General features: G+C 41.0%; 2 protein-coding genes across 2 annotated transcripts; both read right to left on the reverse strand.

Annotated features, from left to right (window-relative positions):
• Positions 1-72: 72 nt before the first annotated feature.
• LOC108899382 (probable ATP-dependent RNA helicase ddx6) lies at positions 73-7,107 on the reverse strand. The gene is made up of 13 exons (XM_018699793.2): positions 6,932-7,107; positions 4,542-5,648; positions 4,346-4,450; positions 4,088-4,217; positions 3,741-3,887; positions 3,490-3,584; positions 3,226-3,348; positions 2,854-2,982; positions 2,570-2,686; positions 2,216-2,279; positions 2,035-2,136; positions 1,450-1,668; positions 73-1,359 (listed from the first exon to the last, which is right to left on the reverse strand). The coding sequence occupies exons 2-12, from the start codon at positions 4,782-4,784 to the stop codon at positions 1,454-1,456; spliced, it is 1,470 nt and encodes a 489-aa protein (XP_018555309.1). The 5' UTR covers positions 4,785-5,648; positions 6,932-7,107; the 3' UTR covers positions 73-1,359; positions 1,450-1,453.
• Positions 7,108-8,781: 1,674 nt separating this feature from the next.
• lipea (lipase, hormone-sensitive a) lies at positions 8,782-17,424 on the reverse strand. The gene is given in 12 exon segments (XM_018699769.2): positions 8,782-9,738; positions 10,510-10,602; positions 10,604-10,902; positions 11,537-11,764; positions 12,051-12,195; positions 12,359-12,511; positions 12,631-12,816; positions 12,917-13,062; positions 13,161-13,251; positions 13,338-13,622; positions 14,122-14,369; positions 17,346-17,424. Coding segments are annotated over 12 exon segments (2,151 nt in total). The 5' UTR covers positions 17,356-17,424; the 3' UTR covers positions 8,782-9,471.
• Between the last annotated feature and the right edge of the window lie 4,789 nt (positions 17,425-22,213).

A 22,213-nucleotide genomic window follows, 5' to 3' on the forward strand; every position in this document is an offset into this window, starting at 1 on the left:
TTGGCAACTGATACATTCACCAACTTTTGTCGTGATGGGGTTTAAAAAGAAAGTTTGTGGCAACGCTTCTGCTTTACAAACCTTATATTTTCCACATTGTAACTGAGAAACCTAAAGATGGGTGGTGGGTGGAAAAAGAAAAAGAAAATTCAAACTATTGTTTTGCACCAACTTCCAACAAAAACCCATGAATCTTCACCTCTTGGACCTGGTGATATTCAATTATCTGTCAGCTTAGAAATGGCAAATTTCTGCGATCAAAACTGTTCTGAACCGTCTCTGATGCATCAGTCCTCGCATCAGCAGGACAGGAAACCAGACTTTCATCCACCAGCTGCAGTGGCCGACAGATTTTACAGTATTCACCAGCCAAATGTGATTTTTTTAAAATGTCAGAGAACGTCTAAACAACGACACCTGTCTGCAGGTGAACTCACCTGCGACAGATATAATGTAACAGCATGTGGCTTCTATTCACTTCCCATGCTGCTTGTGTGGTCGCAGGCGAACATCCATGAATCAGTATGAGGGCATGTGTCTTTAGGCTGTCTTCTCATTTTAAACTCTGCTCATGTTTTATTCATAGTGAAAAAGGGAAAAACAGTCACGAAGTATTTAAATAAAGCTGCCCTTTTTTTTTATTGCAACGCTCACATTAAAAATAAACGTTCACATTCAGGATGGTTTTTGAGGAGTTTGAGCCGTGTTCATTTGAGTGTGTGTGTGTGTGTGTGTGTGCGTGTGTGTGTGCTGTTGTTTTTTTTTTTTCCCCTTGCATAAAGCGATGTTTAAATAAAATCTGGTTTACTGTTTAAGTTCATCTTATTTGTGCTCGTACTCTGCTGCACGACGGACGACAGCAGACTAATGAATGGATGAGTGGGCATGGGAGTAGGTAAGGCACTTAAGTGACAACAGCAGTGTGAGTGGACAGAATGACGGCTGGTGTAAGTGCACCATTGTAACATTAAAAACAGACCCAACCTCGCTGCTGGCGATGAACGCGGGTCTCCGGGGACGATGGGTTCAAAACAGCCCTGATGCTCATTTGCGCTGCTGTCTAACAAACATATCTATTTTAAGAAGAAAAAAATATATTCTAAGCTCAAAAACACAGTATGCATGGTCCAGTCTGAGTTGGTGCAAAACAGAAGTTTAAACTTTCTCAGTTAATTTAAAAGAAAGAAAGGAAAGAATGAGGCAGCTCTCTGAGGAAAAAGCTAAGGATATACTTAAAAATAAAAACAGCCTTTACATCCATTTGTCAGGCTCTGAGGGAGAAATGTGAAACTAAAGAGTTGCCTGAAGACTGTGTGCAAGCGCTGATGTCTGTGCAAAAGCCCGGTGTGTCCTAATGTCCTGCAGGGAAGACAAAGCTTACGATTAGGGAGGATGGGACATTTTGTCAGGCGATTAAAGTCTAAAAAAGAAAAGTCAAAGCGTCTCCACCTGTTTAGGTGCTGTCCTGTTGGCGTCCTGGTTTCTCCTCGACCTCCTCCACGTCACAGTCGCCGCTGCTTGAGTGGTACTCGGCCACGTAGAGGCTCTTGTCGATGCTGCTGGGAATGGGCTTGATGTCTGTCACCAGCTGGTCCTCGATGGCCTTCAGGTTGAAGCGGTCCTCTGATGTGATCAGGTTGATGGCCAGGCCCAGGTGACCAAACCTCCCTGAGAATGAGGGAATGCTTTAATATAAAATCTCACTATGAAATCCTTCACCCATTATATTTAGTTTATCTTCTCATAACCCAGACAGGGTTTACTCTGAGTGAGTGTTTGGCCTAATTCATAATAGAATGAAAGCCAGTTCAGATCCTGTGCCCTGGCAAGCGGCCAATATTGTCAGAGTGAAAAGCAAACAGGGCAGATGGAGCTGTATTTATGTCATCGCACAGGAAGAGCTTGTCCACACAAACATGCTGCCTTTATATGACAATGACTCTTCATTTGTACCTTTAGTTTATGCTCCGATTCGTCTGATTTTGTTTCCACAAATGACAAAATGTAACAGAACAGCTCAGAGTATCAACAGACCTGATCTTCCAATACGATGGAGGTAAGTCTCAGCGTTCTTGGGGAAGTCGAAGTTGATGACCACGTTGACAGCCTGGATGTCGATACCTCTGGTGAAGAGATCTACAGGAAGACAACAGAACATCAGAGCAGCAACGTAAACATTAATTCTGAGGGGTTACAGTGGACGATATAAACTCACCTGTGCAGACGAGGTTTCTGCACAGTCCATTTCTGAAGTCATGGAACACACGGTTTCTGTATTCCTGAAAACAAACAACATGAAAGGCTGTTAAAGAGAAAGTAAAGCCATGAAATGTATAAAAACATTCTGAGCCTCATTCAAGACTTTTAGGTAAACTTTCATTTACTGCTACACATATATTTACAATTTCCTCATATCCACATCTAATTCATCTAATTGTTACACATAAATGAGCCTGATAGTCAATTAGCAATGTAAGAAATTTAAGATAATTAAATTAATAGAAATGTAAAATAACAGATGTTGAGAGAAATAAAAAACACATCACATTTCTCCACAGTTGCGGCTCACCTGCATCATCTTAGCGTGGATGTAGAAGCAGGAGTATCCCAGCTGAGTGATCTTCTTGGCCAGCAGCTCCACCCTCTGAGTGGAGTTACAGAAGATGATCGACTGGTTGATCTGAAGCTGTGAGAGAGGGAAACAAAGACACCGTTATCAATCACCACATCAAGTTTAGGACCTGAAGTCGGCACTCAGGCCACTTCTCTACATGATAACAGTGTTGTGCAGCATTGCCTTGTGAGGCATGCAGCAGTTGGAAACGAACAGTGAGTATGGAGTTAGTCAGTTACCCTGGAGAACAGTGTGTTGAGGCAGTGGACTTTCTGCCTCTCAGTGACGTAGGCATAGAACTGAGTAATGCCCTTCAGAGTCAGCTCCTCCATCAGGTTGATCTCGTAGGGTTTCTGAAGGTGCTTGGCCTACAGCAAGGACACACGGAAAATTAATAGGAGTGTGTGTTTAAAAACTCACAGTATCACAATTTAACAAGAGGACTTTCAATGTTTCCAAACACTGTGAAGTGATGTAGCTACAGACAAACACAAACACAGATCTGGGCTGCAGAGTGAGAACAGCTTGGTCTGCAGTGCGAGCCGAGCTGTGCCAAGTGGCCCCGAGCCATTGGGCTGGACGAGTGGTGCAGCAATTAGCCGACTGCTCACCATGAACTTTTGCACACTGATGGGGAAGGTTGCAGAGTAGAGCAGGATCTGCCTGTTCTTGGCCAGGAAGCTGATGATATCCTCGATGAGCACCACAAAGTCCTGAGACAGCAGCTTATCCGCCTGAGAGGAAACAGAGACGATTTAACACGAGGAACAGGCTCTGTTCCAACCTGAAAAACACACTGGAAGGCTTCTGTAATTTCCCTGAGGAATATGATGACAATAAACACTCTGCTGATTTGCTACTTTGCTCATGTTTACCTCATCCATCACCATCATCTGGACCTTATCCACCTTTGCCACTCCCTTCTTTATCAAGTCCAGGATCCTGCCGGGGGTGGCGATGACCACATGCACTGATGCAGAAAAGAGGAATTTCATTTTTACTGAGAACAACATAATAATCTTTATTATTTTAAACTTACAGCTGCTTCTTTAACTGCAACACATGTAATATAATAACAGCAGGCAGTAGTCCTTTGTAGATAAAATGCCATGAAGTGGATTCTTACCAGTCTCATCCAGGCGCATGATGTCATCTCGCAGGTTGGTGCCCCCGGTGGTCGCCATGACTTTGACTCCTCCCAGGTGTTTGCTGATCTGGATGCAGATCTGGCTCACCTGCAGCGCCAGCTCACGGGTGGGCACCATCACAATGGCTGAGGAGGAACAATGCACAGGAGAAATTATAATCAAGCCTGGGAAAAGATCTCACAGTGGTAAGAATCACTAGAGCAAACAGGAGGAGGAGAAACTGACGAATGAACAGCAAGTAGAAGACGAGGAGGAGGAGATAAAGGGAGAGCAATGTGTGGTGGAAAAATGGCTTGGAACTGTAAATGCACGGGCAGAGTCTCACCCTGTATGTGGTCCTTCTTCAGGTCTATCCTCTCCAGCAGTGGGATCAGATAGGCTCCACTTTTCCCTGTTCCATTTTTAGCCCGGGCCAGAATATCCCGTCCAGACAGGGCGATGGGAATGCTCTCCTCCTGCAGGGAACCACAAATACTATCGTTAGGCTCATTCTGACAAACACAAACATTAGACTTGAATATACATAATGGTTTTACACTCTGTCTCTACCTGATTAGGGGAAAAACTTAGAAGTAAAGCCTACCTGGATAGGGGAAGGTTTCTCCCAACCCATCTCAAAGATGCCCATCAGGAGTTCTCGTTTGAGACAGTAATCTTCAAATTCATTCCCCTTAGTGGATGTCACGTCCTGCAGTGGACACACAGAATGGTTAGAATGGCAACAGCAGAGTACTGAAAGGTTAAAGTATGATTAGAAACTGTTGACAAGTTTGACTCACTGAGGTTTTGACCCTGTTGTCTTTGGGAGGGAGCTTTAGGCTCTTTTTCCAGTCATCTCCAAACTTTATGCCTCCTCCATCCTGAGGGGCACCGCCTGCTTTCTGGGGTGCGCCCGTGGCCTTTCCTTGAGTTGTGGGTGCTGGCTGGACTGAAGCTGGTTTGGTCTGTCCTCTGAGCTGCCCGTTCTGCTTGTTCAGTCCCATGACAACTGGGCCAACGTTTTCTGTTCTGGCGGTTGCCATTTTTCCTGTTTTCCTTTGCTTTTGTTTTTTTTTTTCTTCAAAGTATTAGATTTTTGCCTCTTAGGTTTTTCTTTTTAAAAATTCTCTTCAAAAGTAAAAAAGTTTAATAAAGCATTAACAAACAATATTCTCTATTTTTTTTGAAGTCCAAAGCTTTTACAACAGAAGTCGATTTGTTGTATTTACATATACACACGTACGTGCAGTTCGGTCCCCTTCAACAACAGAGTGACTGACGTACAAGAACATAAAAAAAACACGTTTTTTTTTTACACAAGAGCTCTTCAAAATGAAGAGAAATTTGCATTCATATGCATGAATATACTTGCCCACAATATAGAAAAATTATATGTGAACAAGTATCAAAGCGGTTCAAGTCCTGAAATAGAACAACTAAGGCAATCTGAACTTGGGGAATAGCTTCTTCAATATAATCTTAGTTCAATACTTAAACTTCTGTTTGTAAATGGAACAATATTTCCTGTTTCCACTTTGAGTCCATAAGAGTTGCTCAATATCCCTGTCCTCGAAAAAAGGATGTCCAACTTTGTACAAGTCTTTCCCCAAAATCATATAGTCTGTAATGCTCTCCGTTTATTTCCACTGTGTGGGGGTGTATCACTCCACGTGTGGGAAAAAAATGGATCCTGAAAACACAAGTCGCACAGGGGGTTATCTAGTCCAAAGCCAAACAGCTTTCCACCCCTGTACAGTCCTCAGTGAGCGTCTCCTTTCTGCTCCAGGTGTTCGACCTCCACCCCCTGGACACCACAGGTCTTCAGGTCAGTGTGTGTGAAGTGTGCGAGTGTGGCCGTGATCAACCAACTGCCTCCTCAAAGCCAGCCAACGACTCAAACTTATCACCTGAAAGAAATCCAACAAAAAGAATTTAAGACAGAACACAAGCAGCTGATTAATCATCCAGTTGTTTTTGATCAATCTGTCATCAAATGTAATTAAAATGTCTTAAATACATTTCCTAAAGCTCCAGATGAAACAAAGAAAAAGAATAAACCCAGAACATTTGGGCAGCTAGAACTGAAGGACTGTACTTAAACAATTACTCAATAGGCCTAATCAAAAGATACCAATCGATTATATGTCAATCGCCTGACAATTTCAACTCTCGATAAAAGCCTGAGGTTCCCTATCTTTTCAGAATGTAACCCTTAAAAAACAAGGTCATGTCTACTTCAGAGTCCCCATCACATACTGAATGTATCTGTTGGTTGTGAAATGTTGCACCAAGGAGGGAAGTTCCTTCTTCAGATTGTTTATTATGGCTTATTTTAGAGGCTTACTGGGGCTTAAGAAAACAAAGTAGAAAACATGTAGTTGAAATACTTTTCTTTCTTTTCCTCTCTGATTTACTTTGCAGAGACTTTTAAAGGTCTTTTTTGAGCACATTTGTGGGGATTAAAGCCAAAACTTACTCAACAGTAACTTTGTTGATAAACACTTGAGATCAGAGATCAGGGTTTATCAGCTAATTTACTAAATGGTTTGGATGATTGAAGACTGCGCAGGTAAACTTGCCAGGTGGCAGTCTTCAGAGGCAGATTAAGAAGCACACTGTCACGATCCAAAGTAAGAGTGACCTTCAGTAAAAGCTGCAGGTTTGACTGACACTTATCTCATAATTACAGTGTATATCGACAATTGAGTTTAGCCTTTACTATTCAAATGAACACCAGCTTTTCTTCAAAACGGCTACCTGCTATTCAACTTTAAAATACCCGAACAATCTGTATAGCTACATTAAACGTGTCATTTTCACATGTAAATAAGTAACGTAACAGCTTTTAACGCTGCGGCTCATGAGAAACAACATTAGCCATGTTAGGCTAACGTTAAAGTAAGCCAGTGTTAGCTTTAAGCTAACTAGCCGCTAAGCCGCTAAAACACTTTTCAACGCTTTTAATTTGCGAAATATGACAATATGTGTGGAAAGTTTAAACTATAATAACGTTACATGTCCTCACTGTTACCTTCTTTGTGATTTTTTCACCAACCGAATTATATACAACCCGATTAGCAGAATCGCTAGCCTCAAGGCTAATTTAGCACAAACGTTATGTTAGCCTGCTCACAACCATTCGAATGTTTTTTAACGGAAATTGAACGGTTCAAAATCACCGCAGACCTACCTTAGTTTGTCTGTTATTTTACAAGGTATATCCAGTTTGCGGTTGATCAGTTGTTTTCTTTGCAAGTCGCTTTAATAACTGAATTTTACTTGAAATAAATCGCCTCTATTGTGTTTCTTCTTCCTTTAAACCAACATGGTCGCCTTCTTCTTCGTCTTCTCTTCCTCGGCGTCTCTCTCCTGTTTATCACATGTGAGGCTCCACGACGCTGCTGCCACCTGCTGTCACAACTGGTTACTGCTACTACAGACTTTCAGTATGGACAATAGGTATTTGGAACAAAAACAGTCAATCAACTCTAAAACACAAAAGAATGCTCAACACGTTCATACAATAAAAATAAAATAAAATTTATTGTGAAGTGACAAAATTAAGTTGCCAACTGGTTTGCAAAACTGTATAAATATGTTCCTCATGTAATGGAAGTCAGTGTGTTGGAATGAAATGGACAGCTGCTGCACACAGAGTGGATCTTTCCTCTACAGGAGGACTTCAGTGAGAGGCCATGGTGGAGTGGATCCAGTCTGTGAACTGGCAGACCTGTGGAGAATAAAACAAATATCACAACTCAGCTGGGTAATAAATGATAAACACAGAGAGGACACATTCGATACTTTAGGATGCTGCACTCAAATTAAAGTTCATGATAAAAAAGGTGCATTTATGTCGCATACTTGCCTGAAATGACAAAGTTACTCAATAATCTTATCTATGTGTTGTATATGTGACAAAATATTTTTCATTCAAAGTTATTCTGTTTGTCTTGTGATATTAAGTCAATAAGGTTACCTCAAACTAGTTAATTCAAGCCTTTGATGGAAAGAATTGCTAATTCCTTCCTGTTTTAGAGGTGTAATTAACTTTAATTACATTTTAATTATCTATAAACTGTCATTTTTCCAAGATAAATTTGAAGGGACATCATCTTATGGCTTCATGTACCTGGCAGGAGTCTGAAGGCATTTCAGACACACAGGAGAAGACACAGAGAAAAAGAGGTGCGGAAATGAGGAGTTAAACTGATTAAAATAAGAATATATAATCCTAATTTGTTCTTTGAATCACACATTGGAGTTCTCATGATGTTGCACATCTATGATATATCTCAGAAAATTCAATAGATTTCTAAATCTGAGCATAAAAAAGCAAGATTTTATTCTTAACTCTTGACAAAGTCTTTTTTTTTTTTTTTTTTTTACCTATCTAGCAAAAGCACAGAAGCTTTACTTTGACTCAAACTCACCTTTTGTTGCCACTGTCAGGAGTAAAATGTGGAGCAACATTATGGCTTTGGTTTGGTTGCCTGCTGACAGGGAGGTGTCTCATTCATCTCCTCATATTTAAAGTGTGTTTGCTTCCCCAGTCCACGTCACTCATGGTGAATATTGAGGGAGAAACAATAAAAGATGCTGAATTCGAGGGAGCTGATGCCAGAAAAATGACAAGTGCTACAAGAGCAAACAGTGCGTAGACTCTGGTGTAGTTACGGTGGATGGGAAATGTCAAGCTGTGTTAGATAACTTTAAATGTGTTTTGACTTGGTTATTTTGTCTGTAATAACCACAGTCTATGGTAATAACCTTCATTAAAAGCTTGTGCAAAGTAACAGCAGTAATCGTCTACCTGTGAAACTCAATTTTGACATGGATTTTTAAACAATATTCCTACTTAATACATGTTTAAGTACATGCACTTTATGAAATGGCTGATTAAACCATGTAACTAACATAACCTTTAACAGGCTCAAGAGCTTTATCAGGTGGCTGCAGAGAACAGGCTGTGCTAACAGACAAGGTAACGCTCAGTGTCCAAAAGGCTCAGATAGCACACATACAATATTTTAACACCAGTAATCTTTGTAGTTTTGATTTAATACAGGCCTTAGGTATATAACAATACAGTGTTAAATACTTAAATAAGAAATTTTCAGAATTAATTTACAGTATAACAAGTAACTTTCACGCCCACATACACATACTGCTGGTAAATACAAAGTCGAAGGCCTCCTTTATGTTGTAAACATGTGACAAACTGGTAAAACCAGATGATACATTTAGTCTAATGATAATTATAATACAGTGCATCTGGAGTGTGTTTCCAGTACAAGTAAACCTTTAATCCTGGTCAGTTTGATGTAGACTATGCAAACACAGCAACACTTTAAATTCAAGACACAACAGCTCCCGTTACCGACACACATCAGTTTATAACTCACTGCCAGGGCTGGTTGTGGTGATTTCTCTTGTGTTAAATTTCTGTAAGTCTGTAATATTTTCAGTGTGCATTTTATTTGCAGCTAATATGTGTAAATCTTTGTAGAAAAATAATTATTATTTACTATTTTATCATTATTTAGGATCATATTAGAGCTGGCAGAAAATGTTGTGCAGTTTAGGTTTTAAGTGCAGTGTCCCTAAGCTTTCTCTTGTTCTACAGTTTTTGTTGCATTCATTCCCTGATGTGTTTCCCACTCTAACCACATTATATCAGTTCTCTTTTTCATCCCAAAAAACAGCAAAGTCCCGAGACTGACAGATAACTCAGTCTGATGGATTGGTGCTCTGATAAGTCTCTTCTGTCTTTGGTCGTTTGTAAAATGCAGGTGTCGGGTTTTCCTGCTCGAAAACCTCCCTCATCCGCGCAATGCAGATCTCCGTGGCAACCTCCGTCTCCTTGGCGAGCTGTGACAGGCTGAGGAAGCCGTGAGGCAGGTCCTCCACCACCGTCAGACTCACGGGCTGGCCCATGTCTCGCAGCTTCTTGGCAAACATGACAGAGTCATCCAACAAGGCGTCCAGAGCAGAGGCCTGTGTGGACACATGGAGGAATCAGGAAAGTAAGTAGTGAAAAGATGAAAAACAGCTGACTGGAAAAAATGCAAACTCTGCAGGGAATCATAGACTGGAAAACAGGCTGGCTTAGGGGTGTGTGTGTGTGTGTATGCTTTATATACTTCTTCCCGACCAGTAGTAAGGTATGAATGCAAACCAAAACTTCTGGGCAGTGGAACAAGTTTTCTCCAGGAAACAACATGAAGGTGTGTTAGCAAACAGAGGCCTATTTTACACACCCCAGCAGGCACACAGCAACATTAGCATTAATTAGGAGTCATATTTCTGGCCACACGACAACTAATGTTCAGAGTTTCGCTCCGGTTTAGTCTCCACCAACTCTTCGAGGGGGGATATCTGTTTTTTTAAGTTGCTAAAAGCTTCACTATTTTCACCAGCTAGATGTAAGTACAGTGAGTAAATCAGCTGCAGTTTCTTATTACTGAAAACAGGGTTGAGAGAGTAGTTGTAGGTTTTGAGTGATAAAAATATTAGCATCTACATTGATTTGGTTGATCGAACCTTTGAAACAGACATAAATATGATGTTTACCTCACACAATACAATCCATATTTTATGAAGAGATGCTAGAGGCACAGGAAAATGCTGTTGCCTTCAGGGTAGTGAAAGCCCAGGCTGAAACTTGATGCTTTGCTGCTGTAATTAAACCCATTTTAAAATCAACAAAGCTAAGTGATTGGACTGTCCTCTGGGACTCCTCCTCTGGACTCCTCCTCTCTCTCTTACCACTATGTGTACAGGCGGCAGGCCTCTCAGCAGGTTGTTTGGAGCCAGCAGAGGCGAAACAAACGGGTTCCTGATAATGGGACAGGAGGTTCGGGCGAATAAAAGCCAGGCACTCTGAGCGCAGGGGCTCAAAGCCTTGTGGGTAACCCACGTGACTTTCAGAGTTTTGTGCAGAGGCGTGAGCTGATGTCCTGAGGGTTTCACTGCTGTGGGACCTCCTCTGTGATGACGACAGGGAGCGTGATCCACCTGTGCTCAGCATGGGGTCCAGGAAGGACTGGATCCAGTTGGAGGCGCCCTGGGTGAGGTCGCTGAGCAGCATGGCTGTGTCTCTGCCTAGAGCGCTCAGACTGCCACTTCCAACCGCAGGCTGCACCGTGTAAGACTCTGCACCTGGGCGGGAAATGATGTGAGGTTAGGAAAGGAAACAAGGACACTGGAGGAAACAAGGAAGGAAAAAGGAACAATTTCCGATGGTTTCTGCTGCCAGTACTTGTACTAATAGTTTGATTTGTGTTGTTTATCTTAATAAAAGATGATGACGATGGTTCCAACACAGTATTAAAGTTGGTCAGAACTAAATAAAAACTTAAGACAGAGGATCCACAACAGGAAACCAACAAAACATAGAATAGAATTTAAAAACCTTGACCCGTTTGATTTGGTAATAACGGCAATGTGAGAAAAACTTCTTCCCACTGGCTCCAAGCTGTTAAGGCATGAAGTGAAGTGTGTCACTGTATTCAAGGAAGTCTGAGATAAGCCAACTGGGCGGTGCCACGGTGATTAAATCCCAGAGTAAGATGACACTGACGCTGTATTTAGTGTAAAGTGATCACTGCCTTCACAGCAACTTGTTAATTATTTTCATCTTCCTTTCCTCCCACATCATCCGGTTTATACATAAATCCCTCTGATATTCTGTTTTCTGTTCCAGTGGCGCCGGAAAGTGCCCTTGTGTTAAATGAGGCGCTGAAACAGCACACACACACATACACATACACACACACCCTGTACTCTCACATACCTGCATAGGCGTTGAGGCACTTTGCGAGAACACCCAGAGGCAGCAGTGGGTCGATGAGCGTGAGAAGGCGGGAGGGCGAGGCATCAGTGGTGAGCAAAGTAGCAGGGTAGGCGGCCATGATGCCGTCAGGGACTCGGATGCCGCTGGACATGGCCTTCATGGACACAGTGATGCAGAGGTTTCCTCCAGCGCTGTCCCCCGCCAGGCAAACCCGCTCTGCTGTGGAGCCTAGCAAACACAGACACACAGAACTGTTAGTATCTAATATATCATCTATTCTACTGCTTTACTGTTCACCTGCTGAATCCTAATACTTCTGCTGTTACAGTGTGTTTACAGTTTCCTATCTTAAGTTTCTTTTCTCTCACAGAAAGTAAAAGTAAACAGTAACTTACAGAAGTTACAGAAGAATGATGATTTTGTTTCCCCCAATATTAACAGATTCATTAATTAATATGTACACAAATATTAATTCTCCTTATTTAGTCCAGTGTGGTCTGGCTCATACACTTACCCAGCAGGTGACAGTTATTCAGTGCCCAGCAGTAGGCGTAGAAACACTCCTCCAGAGCTCTGGGAAAGGGCGCTTCAGGGGACAAAGAGTAGTCGACAGAGAGGACAGGGACGTTCAGCTCCTTTGACCAGCTCCGAAGATAATTCTGGTATGTGAGGGGGTGGATGGAAGATGCAAACCGACAGCTGCTTATTTTCCTTGTATTTAATAAATGATCTGTTACTTCTGCAAGAGTGCATCAGTAATATTAACAATGTGATTTGAATTTTTACTACAGCTATAGTGAACACCAGGATTCTGTGCTGTACCTCATGGGACCTGGACGTCTGGGCTACAAAACCTCCTCCATGGAAGTGTATGAGCAGCCAGGGGGAACGAGGCTGCTTCTGCACCCAGGGGAGATGGGACGCTGAGATGGGAGGAGGGTCTGTTCGGGACAAAGCCAGCAGCTCTTCACTGTCCTATAAAGTAAAGGTAATTAGTAATGAAGGAAAGAAACCACAAACATTTAAATTACTTAATGAAATACATGTTATTTTACATCTTTTTTCTCCCCTGTATCAGAACTGTCGATCCTCACCTGTCCTTCTCGGAGCTCATAGGAGATCAGGCGCATGTGGACTGGCCCGGGGCCCCAGTGGGCTATGGGAGGCGACACAGTGGCTGTTAGACTGGGGTCTGAGGCCAGAGGAAGGCGTAGAGTGACGGGAGGCACAGTCAGGGTAAAGTTCACCTGCACTTGGTTAGAAGCTATTCTGCTGAAGCCCTGGACAAAGAGAGACATGCGGGGGAATGAGCAGTTTGAACACTGAGGTCCACTCCCGGTAAAAACAGAGTGAAAGGATGAGTATTTGACCCCTGCCTACTGTTATAAGGCCGGACTCTGTGAGGTTCCAGAAGGACTTCCAAAACTGCAAATCCAGGTTCTGGGTAATGCGTTCAAACTCAGCGCCCCGCAACTCTGGATCAATGACGTACTTCCCCGATGTGAGGAGAGAGAGTGCAGCCAAACCTGAAGGGAGATTTTAAAGAAGATCACATGAGAAAATGCCAAAGTTGGACCTGAGGATTCAACTTCCGTCGACACCAAGGAGGAAAACAAAGACTCACCCAACCCAGACTGCTGTTTACCGTACGTCTCTCCATACGAAACCATGCTGATGACGACGGTCTGGAGGAACGGCCGAAGGGTGGGAGAGAACTGTGAAAAGAAATATGTCCAACAGTGACTGAAGCGTACTGTAGTGTACTAAAGCTGTGAGAAATAATCCAGTGCTGCTGGCTGACCTGAAAGCCCAGACAGCGGCCGTAGAAACACGCCTTGTGCATGGAGCTGTACTCCTGCACAAACCTGTGGCTCAGGTCCCTGTCCTGCAGGGAGTACAGCTGGCCGTATTCGTTGTCGTTGATCAGCTGCTGGGCGAGGTGGAGCAGGGCGCGCAGCTGGCACAGAGCGCTGCAGTACGCCTCCATCTCCAACGCATTGTGGTCCGCCCTGAAGAAGGCACTGTTGTAATTGGCAGCGATGTAACGGCCCTTGTGGATGATGTGCAAAAGGCAGGAGTTTAAGACCTGAAAGAAAAATGCAGATGAAGGGATCTTACATTTGATAGATTTAAAATGTGCAACATTTAGCATCAAAAACATGAGCTTTAACACTACAATGTTGGGATTTGTTATGATATACAACCTGTTATTATGGGGTTCTTATCTGTTCATTCTTAAGAAAAGAATAAAATACATGTGTAGTGTTTGTTTATAGTTCACTGACTTTGTTAATCTGGCAAAATATGTACCTTCATTCTTAAAGAGGACCTTTAGCTTGCTGTATTTACACACAAATCTAATATTTTCTGATGATTAAAAATGGAAAATGTTGTGTCTTTAACATGTTAACATTGTCGACAACCTACAAACTACATCCACACAGCAAATGTACTTGTTTTTGTTTTGTTTACTTACACAAAAGATATAATGACCCATTAAAACGGAAAAGTAAAAGGCAACACTAGCTCCCATCACATCATATAGTTTATCAGTGATTTAAAAAAAAAAAAAAGTTGAGTCATACCTTGACCAGGGTGCGGTAGCCGTTCCCAGGCGTCTGTGCGTCAAAGTCGTAGTGGTGGTAGACGGTGGTGAAGCTGCCGACCACGGGCTCCAGCGCTCGGCCGTGCTCCTGAATCTGCTTCATGCACGTGATCAGGCGCTTGGCAACAGAACCGTACGGCAAATCAGACGGCCCGCACAGCACAGAAATGTTGTCTTCACACATAGTATCCAAGGCTGCGAACACAACCTTGTAATCCATGTCTGAGGCTGGAGGAGAAAGAGAGAGAGATGAGAGCAACTGTTTAAGCTCCTTTATATAGATCTGCCTCTGTAGCCACCGACACAGCAGACATGTGATGTATATCTTGGAGAAAAGGGACCATCACCCTGAGAGCAAACACAGATCACAATGACCTCATCTTCTGCAACACAACTCACTGCATTGGTGATTATACTTGTGTTATCTGTTTGGTCAAAGGTTGAAGTTCCAGTACAGCCTGAGGACAGATCTTTAAATCTAGGCTGTTATATGTTGTTTAATCATAACAACAATAAGCCAGCTGTAGCATCAACTCTACACCCTGCAGGAGTGAAGCCTCTTTACACAAAGATGTTTGTTAGCTATGATGATTTGATGTGCGACTCAAACATGACAAGCATATCTGTTGTTAGATCGATTAAAAATACTGAAAAAAATTATAGAAAGAGTCTGTTCTCTCTCTATTGATTTGCATTCATAAGCTGACATGTAAATTAACAAGCCCACCTGCTATGTCCTTTACAGCTGAATGACTGTAAAATATAAGAAATGGATGGAAGGAAGCCATCCTGATAGCTTAATGACATATATATGTATTTTATGTATTCATGCCACCGATTTGTCACAGTCTTGTTTTTTATACTCTCAAATATCAATACAAGCATCAGCCTAAATTATACCTGGACTCTAATGGTATGTCTAGGTATGTGTCTTTATGGTTAGATTTAATTAGTGTGAACACTGTGTACTGAAACACACATAGATGCTTGGGTCTCTCAGGTGCAGTTTATGTGTATTGGTATGATTTGCATCAGGTGTGAAAACAGCTGTACCAAAACATGAAAGTGGAGAGTTAATTAAGCATGCGTACTGCAGCGTACCCTTTTTCTTCTTCTAGGAGCTCTTCATATAGACATTACGAATAAACAGGAAATACTGTATATTGAGCATGCATTGTGCACTGATGCTATTTTACACGCATTAAAGACAACATGTTACTGTTCACAGTAGACATGCTGTGCAGTGAGGCTTTAATGAAATAAAAAGTGGAAAATCTCTGCTATGTCAACAGCAGCTGTCTGTCGGACACAGCCTGCAACACAAAGTGGAATCAGGACACCGTGCTAGTTGTGGCAATGTCCACAAACACTGGAGGCTTTATCGCAGTTTTGACACACGCTTGATTGTGTTTTTCTATTTTTGGTCAGCGGTCAGTGTCTCAATGGGCAGACTTTTAGGCTTCTGACAACAGCAATATGCCGGTCTGGTAACAAGATGTTCTTTGTGCCATACTCGCTTTGTCATGCTAGAGGCTGCAACAAATTCTAAACACCAAAAAAATATTTATTAATTCAACTGTTAGGTTAAAAAACTCAACAACAAATTCCCAGATAAAATAAAGAGGTTCAGAGTCTTCACTGACCCTGACGGATAAACCTCTCTCCCAGGGGCCCACATCAGAAAGGATTATTCTTTGTGGTCATGATTTGGTGTAACTGTATTGTGACTGCAGAGATAAAAGTGATCGACCAGTCAGCCTCATAATCTCTCACTGTGTTTCTCTTTTGGCTGCTGTTTCTGGAAGACTGTCATTTTATTTTATTTTACTTTATTTTAATTGCTCATTGTCCCCTATGTTATGTTTTTGGAAATAGTACTGTTGTATTTCTCTGCTTAAATATAATGAAATATATCAGCAGTTACTTAAGTTTAGCCTCAGTTTCAGTATTTAAATTTGTATTTAAAATTTCCTGCTCTTATGAGTTACTTTATTAGTAACACCTGTGCACCTCCCAATTATCCAGTCAGCCAATCATGTGGCATACATGTAGATGCAGATCAGGCGCTTCAGTTAGACAGGCTGACTTGAGTGTTTCTGAAACTGCTGATCTGCTGAGGAGTTTCACACACAACAGTTGAAAGAGTTTACTCAGAAAAGTGTGAAAAAACAGTGAGCAGCCTTGTTGATGAGAGAGATCAGACTGTTTGAAGTTGAAAGAAGCTATGGCAACTCAGATACTCACTCTTTACAGCTGCAGTGAGCAGAAAAGCATCACAGAAAGAACACCACATCAAACCTTGAGGCTGATGGGCTACAACAGCAGAAAACCATGCCAGGTTTTAGTCCTGTAGACATCTGCAGTAGGCACCCTAAATACAAATCTTTAAATGCCACAGCCTGAGTATTGCTGCCGACCGTGTGCATCATTTTATAGCCACGGTTAATTATCTTTAAACAGCTAAAGGATGTGGTAGAAGAGGATATATGCAGCATTATTGTGCAGCAGTCAAATCTGTATCAACATGGACCAGACTCTTATGTTTCCAATATTTTGTGTCCATGCCACAAAGATCTGAGGCAGTTGAGAAAACAAAGGGAGTCCTGTCCAGTATTAGTATGGTGTACCTCATAGAAACAATGCAGTCTAATGCAACAGTTCTGTAATAAGTCTTCTATGACTTCCAATAAGTGTAACATTGATTTCAGCATTTAAATTCTGTTTCCCAGCTGAATCTCACAGTTTACCAAAATAAAAGCCCTCGACTGACAGATCGCTCCAGCGGCACAAACAGCTGACATTGACGTAAACCTGTCAACGGGGCTCAGCTCTGTCACTGCCCGACATAAAAAAGCCTCCGCTCGGGGTGTGGAGCTTTCCCGGGCGGCGTTAGCTCGTCCCCATACCTTCACACAAAATCCCTCCGACGAAACGCTGAAGTGATCGCTGGTAGCCCACAGCTGTGACCGGCGACGAGCAGCCGTTTGCCACCGGTGACAACTTCACCCGTAACACTAAGTTTGCGGACTTTAACTGCCGCTCGCCCTGTTGCTTCCTGTTTAAAATCGCCGAAACACAATGACATCGTTTTATAACCGTCACTAACGGCCTGCGCCGGGTTCGAACGCTCTACATCAACCAAACACGACACATATATATGTGTAGGTATGTGACTTCGTTGTGTTTTAGAGGGACGTGACTCACCGACCCGCATCCTCTTCCTCGATGTTCTGTCAGTTTCTGTCCGCGCGCCCGCAGAATGCTGGGTAACGTCACGTGTGCGGAGCGCGAGGCGCCGCGCGTGCCTCAGCAACAGGTAGGCAACATAAACCGTTAGCCCTGGCTAGCTGTGCCTCAACACGTTTAATATGAATGTAAAATAACGGATACTAGATTAAAGTACCGAGTCTTAGGTTTAATGTGAGCAGGTTTATGTCAGAACCTGCAAAGTAACAGTAACTGAACGGTTTAAAACAAAAGTAGTGGAGTAAAAAGTACAATATTTTCCCTGAAACGTAATGGAAGTACAAACTAGCATAAAGTGGAAATACTCGAGGAAAGTAAGAACCTTATCTCTCTACTTAAGTAGGCCATGGTATTTGAGCAAATGTACAATTTCTCTGACATTTGTTTACCTGTTTAGCGTTTATATTAATTACAAAGTAGCACAAGTAGCTAATGTCACATTAGCCTATTTTAATTCATTAGTACAAGCTTCACATGAAACCACTGTGCTCAGAAATTTAAAGAAAGTCTGGAATGACAGAAATAAGACAATTTTTTCCTTCAGTATAATATTTAGTGTTGGGTTGCTAGTAAAAGTACTACACTAAAACATAGCTGTCAGATAACTGTAGTGGAGTAAACTGTAGTAGAGTAGAGGTAAAAAGTGCCATAAACTGGAGTAAGTAATGTGCAAGTACAAGTATTAAAGCTGAATAGATGTAATCAGTTATAATGGCTCTGTTCAGTTCAAGTGTCCTGGTAAATCCCAGTGCTGAGACAGTGAATCAACATGAGCAATAGCAGGACCCTTAAACTGAAACTGAAACATTTCATTATATATTATCTGTGCTCTTCCCACTGTGATATGATAAATGTAGGTTTACAGCTCAGGTAATGACTTCTGTGAAAATGGCCTGTACTTTATACTTGTGTTCTGCTGCTCTGCCTGTCTGCACAGAGACTACTGTAGAAACTGTGCTTACTGTTGAACACACGGACTCAAAGAAAAGTAATGATGAGATTATGGGAGTCTCTAGTGGCCATCACATTACTTGCAGCGCACATGGGTGAAGTAATTCAGTTGCTTCATGCTCATTCTGTTGTTTTAACTCTGATGAAATGAAAATCTGTTTTTTTTTTTTTATCTAATAAAAAACAACAATTGGACTTAATGAATTTAGCTAAGGAACACACACACAGGTGTTTGTGTGAGTTAATTACACCACAACAACTCATTAGATATACACAACAATACATTTTTAATAGGTAGAATTTATTATATAACACTTGTAGTTAGGTGTACATAAACTGCCAACTGAGTATGTCGTACATAACAAGTTTAATAAACGCAGTATTGCTATGCATCAGGTGGCAACCGTATATTTAATAGAATAAATACATGTAAACAAGTGAAAATATGTAGATACAGATCCTAATTTTGTACATCTTATCATGTGAAGTCTTTAAAATACAGTTCAGGTGTGTCAATTTGTCAGGCAACCTACTTTGTTTTAATCTCCTCTTTTTGCTCTCTTGTCTCTGAACAGCGTCTCAAGGACAGGCTGAGGTTTTCCTCACAGCAGTCAACAATATTAAAACTGACAACATCCTGATTGAACTGACACTCAACATGCAGCTGACGTCCTTGAGGTAAGTGACTTAGGAATCACCAGTCTTAAAAAGTTGTCCCAGCTGGTCAGTGATTCATGTTTGTGATGTTTTTTTCAGAATCTAACAGGTGTTTAATGACTTATTGGGCGTGGTGGTGACGCTGTGAGTGTACAGTTTGGGTGTCGTCATGATCACTTTAAAGATAATATGACAATCTATGGAAAGTATTTATTGGCATATTTTAAAGCAATGACTTCTTCTTCAGTTATAATTAATAATAGCTGTTATATAAGTTGACAGTGGTACAAAGTAACTAAGTATATTTACTCAAATGCTCTATGTAAGCACAACTGTGTGGCACTTTTGCTTGAGTACTTCCATTTTTTGTACATCATACTTCCACTCAGCTACACTACAGAAAGAAGTATTGTACTCTCTACTCCACCACATCTATTTAACAGCTGTTTAGCCTCATTTTAAATGTCCATGAGTTGTTAACAGCTCCAACAAATGCTGATTTTTCCCTCTAAACTTCTCCTGTGGTTTCCTTTCAGTAAATGTTAAAATGATCCAATATCTCACCAAAATCAAAGATTACAGAAAAAGTCTATAAATTGAAAACAGATTTATTTATCAGAACTTTGTTTTTTCCTCTTTCCTCTCCCATTAATCATATAATGACTCCTCAGATTCATCTGGTGTCCCTGTATATAACAAAACTGGATATAAAGTAGTTCAAACTAGGGACCAAAGGGACCAAACCAGTACATTTACTTTAATACTTCAACTTTACTTTGCTGCAAATACAGTATGTACTTTTACTTATAAAGAATTTTTCATGCAGGACTTTTACTTGTTATGGGGTATTTCTGGTACTTTTATGTAAGTAAAGGATTTGAATACTCCTTCCACCACTGTTGATTAATATCAGATTACACATATCAAAGGTCACCTCGGTGAACTTATGTTGATTCAACATTTCTGTGTTACTTACTTGAACTGTAAACGTAGACACGTCCTTCAACCAAGTTATGTCCATGCAGGTTTCACTGTTCATCCGCTCCTCTGCCACTTGACACCATAAACACACTGTGTCATAGAAGAACATGCTGTGACTTTTCCTAAACAGCTACATTCAGTAGTGGGAAAAATACAGTTGTATTTGTTGTACTGACTGCTTAAAACCTCTTTACCGCCTTCTGCCAGAAAAGTGGCATCTCTATGAAACATTTTAAGACCGGCCACTGTTACTGATGAACTCAAATATTAACAATAATCAAAGTCATTTCATTTGTTGCACAGGATGTTGTCAAAAGTTGAAAAAGTGATTTCAGTTTCCTCAAATAAAAGAGCTTTTAATCATTAAAAAGTCTAATTTTCTGTAGACAGTAATGTCAGTTCTAAAATATTTTTATGTGTGATTTCAGTTCAAATCTGCCTGAAAAATCTACTTTCCTTCTGTAAAATTCATATTTATAAGTTTAAACTAATTAGTAATTTCTTTGAGTTGTTTAATCCACCCATCCATCTTCTGGTACTTATTCAGGGCCAGGTCATGTTTAATGATTAATTAAGGATATTATTAGAAATTATTGTCATACACTGATGGGAAGCACTTAAAATTGAGCACTGATATTCATGGAATTGGTAGATAATTCTAGGTCCTTCCGGTTGATATTAATATCATTCATACTTTGGTCGGTATGAGCATCAATAAGTATTGAAATCAAGTTGTTAAAAGCTCAAATTTCCTTCTCATCTCCCATTTTTTTCAAAAATATTGCTTGACAGAAACTTCCTCACAGTGTTTAAAAATGTGGTGTAGTATTAAAAAAATACATAAAATTGCAACAGCTGCATGTTCGTTTGCAAAAGATAAAAGGGTAAGTTACTGGGTTAGTTCTAACATTTATTAATAGATAAAAACCTGTCTAATCAATCACCAAGGTATTGTCAGGAACACGCTCTAATCCTAATATAAACACTGAAAACCTGAAAATGATCACGATCACAGTAATGAAGGAAATAACAGATGGGTATTATTTTCTTTGTGTCTGACTCTCACTGATGGTTCTTTATCTCTGTGACTCAGCATTTTATGACACAGCAAACTTTCCTGTTACATAACATGAACATCCATGCTAACAATGATGTTTTTGGGTGCAAATGATTGATAGAGACAAAAATCAATGCATGAACAATTTACTTTGCAATGTAACCCAATGGGCAACTGTGCACGTCAGAGTATGTCCACTCAAGTCCTTGTTTTTGCCACTTACATGCTCAGATTATGGCTAGGATTCCTACAGAGATAGACCTTTTTATGAAAGAGTAAGATCCTTTTTGTTTAGCCAAAAACATCAGTATATATCACTACCAGACTCCATTGACAAAAGCACTGATTTTACCGAGCAGAACACAGGAGATGCTGCAATACTGCTGCCCTCATCGTTTAGTTTGTTTGTATTATAGTGTGACTTTCAGTGGTTGAAGCAGTTCTCAGATCCTTTACATAAGTACCACACCATAACACAAGTTGGATACATTGCAGCAGCTGTTCATGATTGCCAGGAACACCGTTCTTGCTCAGTACTGCATTGACTGTGAAGACTTTTGGTTCTTATCAATCATTTACACCCATGGGGAAATTGGTCCAGGTTCAAAAACACCAGAGTTATCCTTTAACCTTTCACCCAGTGCCATCGTCAGGCCAAAATTTCAATGAGTCCAATATTTTGGTTTGTGAGCGATGATCTTCAAAACCAGTGACCCTCCCATAAGCCTCAGTTGTTCATCATGTTTAGTGCTAATTAGCACGCTAAACTAAATTGTTCAACATAGTACCTGCTAAACATTAGCATGTTTGCGTCGTTATTGCGAGCATGTTAGCACGCTGACCTTCGCATTTAGCTTGAAGTAGCCATTATGCAACCTCAATTGATGTTTGATTGATTTAAATGATTAAATCAGAATTAATTTTTCAGTCAGTTGACTAAAAGATTAGACTCTAGTAAAGGTAATTCTGATGGTTTCATGTTGAGGTCAGTCCCTCATGGTGGCCTGTTGGGAGTCTGATCGGCTCCTGTTGATGACTAACCTTAAAGGTCAAGATACAATCACAGAACTTCGGCTGCCCTCACAGAGACCTTTGGATTACCACTGACCTTAGATACAAGTGTTGGACCTTTCTTACGCCAGGGTAAAAATCGATGAAGCCAGTTTACTCATAAACTGTT

Source organism: Lates calcarifer, linkage group LG3 (assembly GCF_001640805.2).
Source record: "Lates calcarifer isolate ASB-BC8 linkage group LG3, TLL_Latcal_v3, whole genome shotgun sequence".
NCBI classification, from domain to species: domain Eukaryota; kingdom Metazoa; phylum Chordata; class Actinopteri; family Centropomidae; genus Lates; species Lates calcarifer.